The sequence below is a fragment of the Thalia democratica genome, chromosome 4 (genome assembly GCF_965202585.1).
Source record: "Thalia democratica chromosome 4, ktThaDemo2.hap1.1, whole genome shotgun sequence".
Taxonomy (NCBI): Eukaryota; Metazoa; Chordata; class Thaliacea; order Salpida; family Salpidae; genus Thalia; species Thalia democratica.
This window is the reverse complement of record NC_139168.1, coordinates 6,346,985-6,357,486: the sequence shown is the minus strand read 5'-3', so window position 1 is coordinate 6,357,486 and position 10,502 is coordinate 6,346,985. Positions and strand designations below refer to the sequence as shown.

General features: G+C 24.6%; 1 protein-coding gene across 1 annotated transcript; it reads right to left on the bottom strand.

Annotated features, from left to right (window-relative positions):
• Window positions 1-2,168: 2,168 nt before the first annotated feature.
• Window positions 2,169-7,463, bottom strand: LOC145833798 (small nuclear ribonucleoprotein F-like). The gene is made up of 3 exons (XM_082940988.1): window positions 7,212-7,463; window positions 4,313-4,415; window positions 2,169-2,432 (listed from the first exon to the last, which is right to left on the bottom strand). The coding sequence occupies exons 1-3, from the start codon at window positions 7,303-7,305 to the stop codon at window positions 2,375-2,377; spliced, it is 255 nt and encodes an 84-aa protein (XP_082797114.1). The 5' UTR covers window positions 7,306-7,463; the 3' UTR covers window positions 2,169-2,374.
• Between the last annotated feature and the right edge of the window lie 3,039 nt (window positions 7,464-10,502).

The following is a 10,502-nucleotide window of genomic DNA, read 5'->3' as shown; positions in this document are numbered from 1 at the left end:
GAAATAAAATATTTGCAATTTTTTATATTTATTTAATACTATTAAAAACTATTAAAAAATAACATACTTTACTTTAATACTAAAGTTACAATCCATGCACGTTTTGTAAAAAGTATAACTCTTAGTACATTAATTTTACTATTTGAACTAAAATTTCCTTAATGCTGTATTTTACTCTTTTATTTTGTACATGTTACTTTATAAAATATATGTATTTTTCGATATTATTATTAATAATACAAAATGTCAATGACGGCTGCGGTCCTCTTTGAATTGATAAGCACTAACTTAACTGATTTAGTATGAGACTCTTTTGAAATTTTTTTAAAACTCATTGTAAATTAGAGTAAGTTTAACTGTTTTGTTACAATATGTGTTTGTACAGTATGGAAATAATCAAAAAAAAGGTTTTTGAATGAAACTTAGTTTGCATAATAAATTCTTGAAATAGTATATGTTATTATCGTCTCTAGAAGTTGAGACCTTTTTGTTTGTTTTCGACCAAACAATGAATAAAGTTTGTTTTTTTATGTCTGTTTACAAGGATTATTTCGCTATAGCAAAATTTATAAATATGTGTTTATTAATAATATGTGTTTAACAGTATAAAAAACAATGGCTCAAAATAGGTAGAAAGTATTCTTTTTTCTGGGTGTAAATGAATTCCAAATTTTATAGTTTTCTGACCATTTTTGAATAAGTTGATACGATTAAACTTATTATACTTACCAAAGTATTATTATCTACTATTTAAACATCATTTGTTTGGTTTTATTTTACTTATTGTTATTACTAAGTAATGTAGCAAACTTGTAAAACTTATAGTAGATATTTTGGTAAGTTTACACTAGGTACTTGGCAAAAGGTAGAGATATTTCTTTCAGAATTTTTAAAGTACAAGTTTTTGGGTTTATTAGTACAAAATTAAGTTTAATGCAAAAAATGTTTTAAATTGTATAAAAACAATGAGAAAACATTGTAGAGCTACTTTAAATGTGTTTTAAATAAAAATTTTAATAACGATAAAAAACTATCTACATAATAAATTTTCTAATCTATAAAAAACAAAACTTCACTACTTAAATGTTAATGTCGTTTAAAATTGTAGGTATTTTGTTCAAAATTCCAGTTTTTTTTTTCAAAATTGCTAATTTCCAGGTTTTTTTAAATACAATGTCAACTTTCAAGTTTATTTGCAACCCTGTAGATATTCTGGCAAATTTTGAAGCTCACACTATATCTTACGGAGTGTATGATAAAGAGCAACAAAAGACCCACGCATATTTTAGGGGAGTTGTAAAACTTAAATTTTATATTTCAAAATTTTCTGTACATTTTAACATTCTTCATTTTCTTGAGAAAGTCGAGAAGTGCTTCCGTGAAACTTTAGTGAAAACGCGTAAAATGTGTTTTTGTTATGATCGCTACATTTGTACGTAAATATTCAGCTAAAAACTTGAAAGTCAAATTTTCAAGGCCCCATATCAACTACATGGGGTTTGTTCCTATAAAAAAATATAAGTAGTACGGTAGTGGTAAAAGTTTTTTTTTCAGTGTTGTCTTTATATGTGATTATGCACAAAAAGTTTAACCAAGATTTACTACATGATTTTTTAGGTAAACAGATCACTCTACTGTTCACAGATCACTAGCACCAATGTAACAGTTTTGCCAGACATTGATAATATTTTTTGAGAGGTTATTATATTCTAGAATGTAAGTTGATTGTTTCGAAACTTGCTCAACACCTAATATTTCAGTTTAAACATTTATACAACTCATCAATAATTTTAAAGGTATAAATGAGGTAAAAAGCAAATTTAACCCTTATCTTTATTTCAAAGTTGTTATTGATCTAAAATGCCTTTACTTTCGTTTTATTTCAAAGGCTAAGCAACCCTCAAATTTGTTTATACACTTCCTGAAAAAATTAAGAACTATAATTAAGCGCACTTGTGTAAAAAGTTGACTGATGGTATTTTTAATAAAACGTTGGACACACCAAGTAAAAGTAGAAATACATTAGAAATACACAATTTAAACAATTTATTGACAACAGAAAAAAATTTAATTTTTCTACAACTCAACAGAATTTACTAAAAATTTAAACAATAAAAACTTTACTTCAAAATGCACATTTTAGGAATGCTTTAATTTGATATCCATCTCTAACATACATGGTAAAACAATATCGGATAAAAATTAAAAATAGTGACTATTAAAAGTGCTCAACACTATGTGAATTATTTTCAAACCAAGCGAATATTTAACAAATCAAAACACTGCAAAATAAGATCGGCCAATCAGTGAAGACATCAGTTTATATTGAGCCAATCACAGAAGATCACTTGTTGATTGAGCCAATCAGAATCGTTTAAACTTCACCGGCCTCGCCTTCCTCGATGCCTTTGATGTAGAGAACGTTGTTGCATCTGTTTTGAAAATATATTGAAATATTATTTAAATTTTTATAATTAAAATATTTAAAAAAATATTCATTTAAACCAAATACGTGTACAAATTTGTGAATTTGACATAAACGGTGTAAGAAAAGTGAATCATGTTAAACACTTATTTGTTATATATCAAATACAAGAAAATTTAACGTGCAGAACAGTGTTGCATCTATTTAAAAAATATTCATTTAAACAGATAAAAAATATTTATTTAAATTAAATATAAAAACTGTAAACATGAAATTTGCAAGTTTGTTTAATTACTGTGAAAGATAGAACCTAATAGTATATGGAACATTTAGACTATTAAAATATTTACAATTTTTAAAATTTAAAACTTTCATGAAACTGTTGCATTTATAACGTTGAAAATAAAATTATTGAGTGGTAATAACTGAGATTTTTTAAAATAAACAACAAAACTTGAGATAAATTTCAAAGAATGAACAAGTAGCAAAAATTGTTGTTGTAAACAAAAAGAGAAAAAACACACATTTAAAACTTTCAAAACATGATATTTTCTATTTAAACTACCCTTAGTAAAGATTACATAAGACTTGTTAGCTTTCATGTATAAAATATTTAATAAAAGCGTATATTAAAAGGCTCATATTTTGTTTAAATTGTATATGTTTAAACCTTAGAAAACTTTATGAAGTTTTTTAATTGATAACAATTAAAACTTTGCTTGTATATAACTTTTGAGCTAAAATTTAAGGCATAAAGCAAACAACAAATTTATTTCCATATGAATACTGTGTAAATATTAAATAATTTTTTTATTTTAGATTTAAATATGTATCAAATAATTATGTTGAATATGTCATAGAAGAAATTCTGAACTATAGAAAAACAACGATGATTTATCAAAAGCAATGAATATTTTTAAATGTTATAAAATATTATTAATAAAAACTATCTTAAAATAGCTTTGTTATAAACTTAAAAACTAAGCCTAGAATATAATAATAGACAAACTCAGTTTTAAGATATTTCATCAGATATTGTAATTGGAAAACTATTTGCAAGGTGTTATATTAATTCTTAGTACTCCATAAAAAAATAAAGCTTGAATAAAAACCAAGTTTATAAGATTAAGGCCATATGAGGACCACCTTGTTTCTACAAGTTGGTCTTTTTTTGTTAAGTCATAGATGAGCTACCAGAAACTTTCTATTACTTAATAAAATTTAAAATACTTTTTTAAGATATGAGTTGTTGAGTTCGATAGGTTGTTAACAGAAATCCAAAACTATAAAGTGAAAACCCCACAATAATCAATATTTTACTTCAGTTTTTTTTTCTTCAAAATTTAACAGTTAAGTAAGAATTTTTTTTAATTAAAAAAAAAGATTTTCGATTAATTACTTTTTTTTATTTTCAATATATTTTTCCGTAAAAAAACTAATATTTTTTAAACTATTTAAGGAATGTTTCATAAAAAATTGTGCTCTCTGATTCAAAAAAGTATGTAGATTTAAAAAAAAATTTAAAACTTTTGTGACCAGTATGTCTGTAACAAAAACTATTTACAAAAATGACTATTTATCAAAAATTAGTTTAAGTTTTTTATATATTATAAAAACTAACTTATATTGATAAGATAATTGTACTGTAATTGATAAGATATTGATATTTTTAAAAAGAACATACAACCCCCGATGCAGTTTAATTACTTTTAATTGGTGTAATCACAATAAAACCAACTGTATTTTAACCATTATACTTAGCTTTAATTGAAAAATAAAAACCCTTTTTTTTTTAATTACATTTATTCTCAACATTTTTTCCATTTTAATGACACAACTTGATAATAACATTTAAATTATATCTCAAATATATAAAAAACTAATAACCTGATGAGAATTTCACCGAGGTTGCCGGCTTTGTTTCCTTCAACAAACTCTTCGGTGTTTGCGAGTTGCATGTTCATGTAACCGTCAACACTCACCAAATATCCTGATATAAAAAATATAAGTTAAAAATATACACACTATATTATATTGTAGTTGCATGTTCATGTATCCGTCAACGCTCACCAAATATCCTGATATAAAAAATATAAGTTAAAAATATGCACACTATATTATATTGTAGTTGCATGTTCATGTAACAGTCAACGCTCACCAAATATCCTGACATAAAAATATAAGTTAAAAATATGCACACTATATTATATTGTAGTTGCATGTTCATGTAACAGTCAACGCTCACCAAATATCCTAATATATAAAATATAAGTTAAAATATGCACACTATATTATATTGTAGTTGCATGTTCATGTAACAGTCAACGCTCACCAAATATACTGATATAATAAATATAAGTTAAAAAATACACACACTATATTATATTGTAGTTGCATGTTCATGTAACAGTCAACGCTCACCAAACATCCTGATATAAAAAATACAAGTTTAAAATATACACACTATATTATATTGTAGTTGCATGTTCATGTAACAGTCAACGCTCACCAAATATCCTAAAAATATGATGAAAGTTAAAAATATACACACTATATAATATTGTAGTTGCATATCCACTAAACATCGTACAATGTGAAAAACTTAAAAACACCAACACTTTATAGCATTGTGAGTAAATAGTGTTTGTTTCAAAAACATATCAATTAAGATCAAATACATATTCATTGTTGTTCACAAAGTATCCTGAGTTGATATATAATGTAAGTAAAATTTATTTTTAAATACATTTTTTCTATCATTTGTCAAAATATAGAAAAAAATACTGTTAATAATACTAGTTTTTGTGCATTAAGTATAAATTATGAGTGTTTATCAACACTTTAAGTTTTAGTATAGAAATTTAGAATGACCATTGACATATTCTTCAAAAAGTCAACCTAGTATTTTCTAAATCTCTGCTTAGATTTCCAATATTTTAGGAATAAAAACTCGGTGAATAAATATATGGTCAAGAAGACTTTCAAATGTTAACTAAAAACTCAATAACAACTAATTCAAACTATTATTTAAACAAGCTTATTTGTATACATATGCTGTTGGAGAGTTTTAAAAAACTCTAGTTTATAAAAAAATTATTGAAAAATATGTCTACAAACCACATAATTTCTAAATTAGTGCAGTATACTACAGATGCCACTTTTTGAAGCAAAAAAGCTATACATTGTATAACCTGTTATACATCAAACTAGTAATGTAACATAAAAAAATAAATATTCTTTATAAAAAGTAACATATTTTTAGTAAAGTAAAATACATAGTTATTACTTAAAATAAAACTAGTAGGCCACTTGTATTTTTTAATTTGTCAAATAATTAGTAACTAAAAGTCATGTTTTACATTATGTTTTAGTTTTAATAATAACTAAGAAAATAAATGGGTTACAACAAAAACTTGACACCTTAAACAACTTTTATAAAAACCTATAGTAATTAGGCAATAAAATAAATGAAAATAACACTTTTTTAATGGTATTTTTCGTTTTTATTTATAAAATTAATGTACCAATTTAGCAAATTAATGTTACATGTTTCAAATAAATTTAAAAGACTAATGCAAAACTTGTACAAAATAATTAATTTCAAAAATAAAATTCTTATTCAACAAATATCTAACATACAAGAGAACAAAAAGACTATTGAAATTAGATTGACCAATAGTAAAACATTCCACTTTATTTATTAGTCAAGTAAGTTTTGTGCTTAGTAACAATTACTTCCATAAGATATAAAAGTGAATCATAACCTGATATTAAAAACTAAAATTTTTTATTTAAGATTATAATTTCTTCATTCAAAATGATTAATTAAAATAAACATGTAAACCAAATGGAACCTTTTACTTGACAAAATATTATTTTTCAGTATATAAAAGAATGTTAAATAAATATTATTCATTGTCAAAACTGTATTAAAATGTTAATACTTAATAATAATAAGGCCATAAGGGGGGGGGGGGGCATTTTTTTTACAAAAATTAACTTAGGCTTTTATATGAAAGCTTTAAATACAAACTACAAGTCAGTTTTTATAGAATTCAAAAATATCATTTAACTTTTGAGATATTTTATTTATGTAAAAAGTTTCCAATACAAACGTATGGACCGCAAAAATTTTGATTTTTCAAAAAAATCAAATTTTTTGAGGTCAATTTTCTCAGAAATTTTAAAATTCACTAAAAATCTATCTCCTCCTTCATTTTTCAAGCAATCTTCTTTAAAGTTTTAGGAAATGTTTCTTATGTTTAAAGGAAAAAACGTTACTTATGAATTCTAATAACTTCTAAAAATATAAACTTTATCACAAAAATTTTAATTTTTTTTTTTAAATACATTTCTTCAATTTTTTTTTAATTGTTAAGTAACGTTTTTTTTTATTGTATAAAGATTAGACTGTGAAATTTTGAAGATTGCTTGAAAAATGTAGGAGAAGATAGATTTTAAATATAATAGTCTTTTTTTGCTGTTTTAGTTTTCCCTTCCCATAGGGAACCTAAAATGCGGCCTGACTTTGACTGGTCATATCTCAAAACTAATTTGATTTTTTTTAAAACAATAAAAAGTATCTTGAAGCTTAGAAAAAACTCTATAAAATAAGATCAACTTGTAAAAAACATGGCTACCCCCCTATGGCCTTAATAATATATATAAATACAAATCTCTATTCTCCATACCCCACTTCAGATTCACAATGACTGGCTTTCCAATGAGCAAAATAAAATATACAACACAACTAAACTTTAATTACATTATTTTTATGTAAACGTACCTCTATACTCCATACCCCATTTCAGCTTGACCATGACTGGCTTACCAGTGAGCTGGTTCAAAAACGGCTTTGGGTTCATTGGCATAGAAGACATGGTGACTATTTAGTAATGCTTTCTGTAAAAATAATGTCTACAGCTTTGACATCTTCTCTTGGTAGCGAATTATAGATTACAAAACTGTTTGAACTAGGCTAAAAAATAATCTTCAGAGTTTTTTTTTTCCATGTTGTAAGATATCAGTTTTGTTGCCATAATCAATAAAAGCAAAGTTTTTTTCAAAGCCATTCATAAATGTTTTGGTAAGTGTATCTTATCACTATGCACAATATGGATTTTTTTTCTACCTGCTTCAAATTTAAAGCTGAACAAGTTGGTATATCAGCGACTACAAAAACTCTATAGTTGCCAAAACGTATTGAAATAAGTTATAACTAAAGTGAGTTTACAAACTTTTAAATGTAATGCTACAAACTGATGAGAAAAGGTTTGAAAATACACATAATTCATCTTGAACAAATTATTAAACATTTTAATTAAACTAAAAGCAATTTTGTAAAATTTAGAGGTAAATACTTGTTTTATATACTTTTTAAATGTTTTCAAATGTATTTTACATGAGCACAATGAACTACTGTAGCTTGAATATTAAACAGTACGTTCAAACAAACATCGATAATGTAGTAAAAAAGGAAGAAATTGAGAAAAACTTAAAAAAGTTTTAGATACAAAGTTAAAAAAAGTTTGTACGAAAAAAGTATTTAAGCTTTAACTTTATCTTAATTAAAAAACACATAATTTAAGAAATTCTTAAGTGATAAACATTTTAAATAAATTAAAAACAGTTTTGTAAAATTTACATTTCAATACTTGTTTTGTATAATTTTTAAATGTTGTCAAATGTAGTTTATATGAGCATAATGAATTTTTCAACTTCAATTTTAACTAAATAGTGTTTAACTAAGTATCATTTCTACAGTTAAAAAAGTAAAACTTTAAAAAAAAAACTATAAAAAGAATCAATAAAAGAATCATCAAATAAAAATAAGATTTCAACAATTTAAACAAGTAAATTTATCTTTTACAAAGTAAAAAAAAGTAATGTTTAACACTGCGTAAAATAAAAAATACTTTATGCTGTAAAAAGTAAAAAATTGCTCTGCTATGCTTACATAGTGTTTCAATTTGTAGTTTTTAATGAATTCTGGAAAATCTTACATTTTAATGTGACATCACAACAAGAAAGCTTTTTGGAAAATGCTTTTCTGCCTGGGCAAACTCATTTGTAAAAAGTAGTTGTAGGAGAAGGAGCTCTAGGTTCTGGACTTTAATTTTTCTTTTTTTCATTGTGCAGTTTGAGTACACTAAACAAAGTACTGCATCTATCAATTGTCAATGTTGCTTTAGACAAATCTTGTTATTGATGATTATTTTTATTGTTGTCTAATCTTCTAAAACATTAATTTCTTTATATTTTCTGAGAAAGTTTAAGAAATCACTTGATCTATAAAATATTTTGAAAAGTACTTTTTCAATGAATATTCTTTTTAGAAAAGCACTTGTAGTAGTATCATGTGTTTTTTTCTTTTTTTTATTCTGTTTAAGTAAGCTTTGTAAAATACTTGGCAAACTCTATTTGATTGTCAATATTCTTGAAGACAAAATTAGTTCTTGATAGTTTTTGCTCATTTAATCTTTTAAAACTCTTACATTTCTACATTGTTTTAGTGAGTTAAAAAAAGCATTTGACATAGTTTGGGAATCAACAGTCTTGAAGTTTATGTTGATAACTAATATTCATTTTCTCATGCAAAACCTATGAAAAAATTCTTTATCTGATCTTGTAATTCATCATAGAATGAATATATCTTTATTCATAAAAACAGGCTCACAAATATGACATTTCAGACAACATCAGTACATGATGCCAGAAAAAAACTCTTCAAGAAGCTTTAAAAACTTGCATCTCAGTCTTTGAAACACCATTGTAAAGTGAACTGAGTAAAAGAATGCTTTGAAAAATCTTTTTAACCTCTGTAAGAACATATGAGGTTGTCTCAAAGCCTTTATCTTTTTAAGTTGTATCTATTCCTATAGGTTGAGTTTAGAAAATGGATCAAACATTTATGGATTCTGTTTGGATGATGAGTACCTACTACAGCAGCTGTTGAGGTTAGTTTGTTTAATAGTTAATAAGATAGTTTGAATTTGTGCAAAACTTAACTGCCAGGGTTACCAGTCAGACTAGTTGGATATAAGAAAGTTAAGTATTTTTGGATATTTTTAATAAATCATGATTGTTAAGATTTTATATTTTCTACTCATAATTGTTGAGCCCTTTTGTTACTGTTAAAATTTTGAATACTTGAACAACATTAAGCTTTAGATATTAATTGAATTTTGCACAAATTCAGACTAGCATTTTTTATTAATAGAGCTGTGACCTTGGTTTATACCATTAACATATATTTGTCTTGTTGGGCTTCATTCTGCTAAGATTTTTAAGCTTCCTTAAATAAGACTCAAACATAGATAAAATCATTAAAAACATTGTGGTAAATTTTATAAGGTTGTTTAAAGATGTATTATATTCATGAATGAAGCCCAAACAGACAGCAAGCTAAGTGTAGAAGTTTATGTATAATAAAGTTGAATAAATTGTATTAATGTAGTTTAAATATTTTTAGATTAATGATATATTTAGTAAGAAGTACTTCTTAAACTGTGCATATAAGATAAGTAGCATTTAAAACAAAACTGTAGTACTTCTGTATTAGTTTCAAAAGCTAATTAAATTTTTTACAAATTAATAGAATTAAACCATATCAGGATTAGGTTTTTAGTAAACAAAATGGAAAAAAGTTACAAATTTTAAGTTAGCATTCATACATTTATAAAGCAGTTAACAGCAAGCAAAGTTTGAAGGTTGTTAGTGCATATGTGTATGAGGTTTATTTTTACTTTTGTTTTAAATTTTTCTGTTCTTCTATTACTTACTTCTTTATAATCTTTTATCTATCAACAATTTCTTTTGTTCATATGAATGCACTAACAAGCTTTTATCAATAACTTGTACTGTTTTCTGTGTATGTGTTAAAGATAAATCATTTCTTTAAAGATTAAAAGTTTTAAAGCTAATGAAACAACACTAAATATAGTTAAAAACTCAATGTACTTTTGTTAAGACAAAATTTTAGGAATAGTATAATTTTTTTTTGTTATATCAGGTTAATACAGGCATAAAGGTTTTAAATGATGAGTATTTAAGATGCAATATTGACAAATTTTGAAAT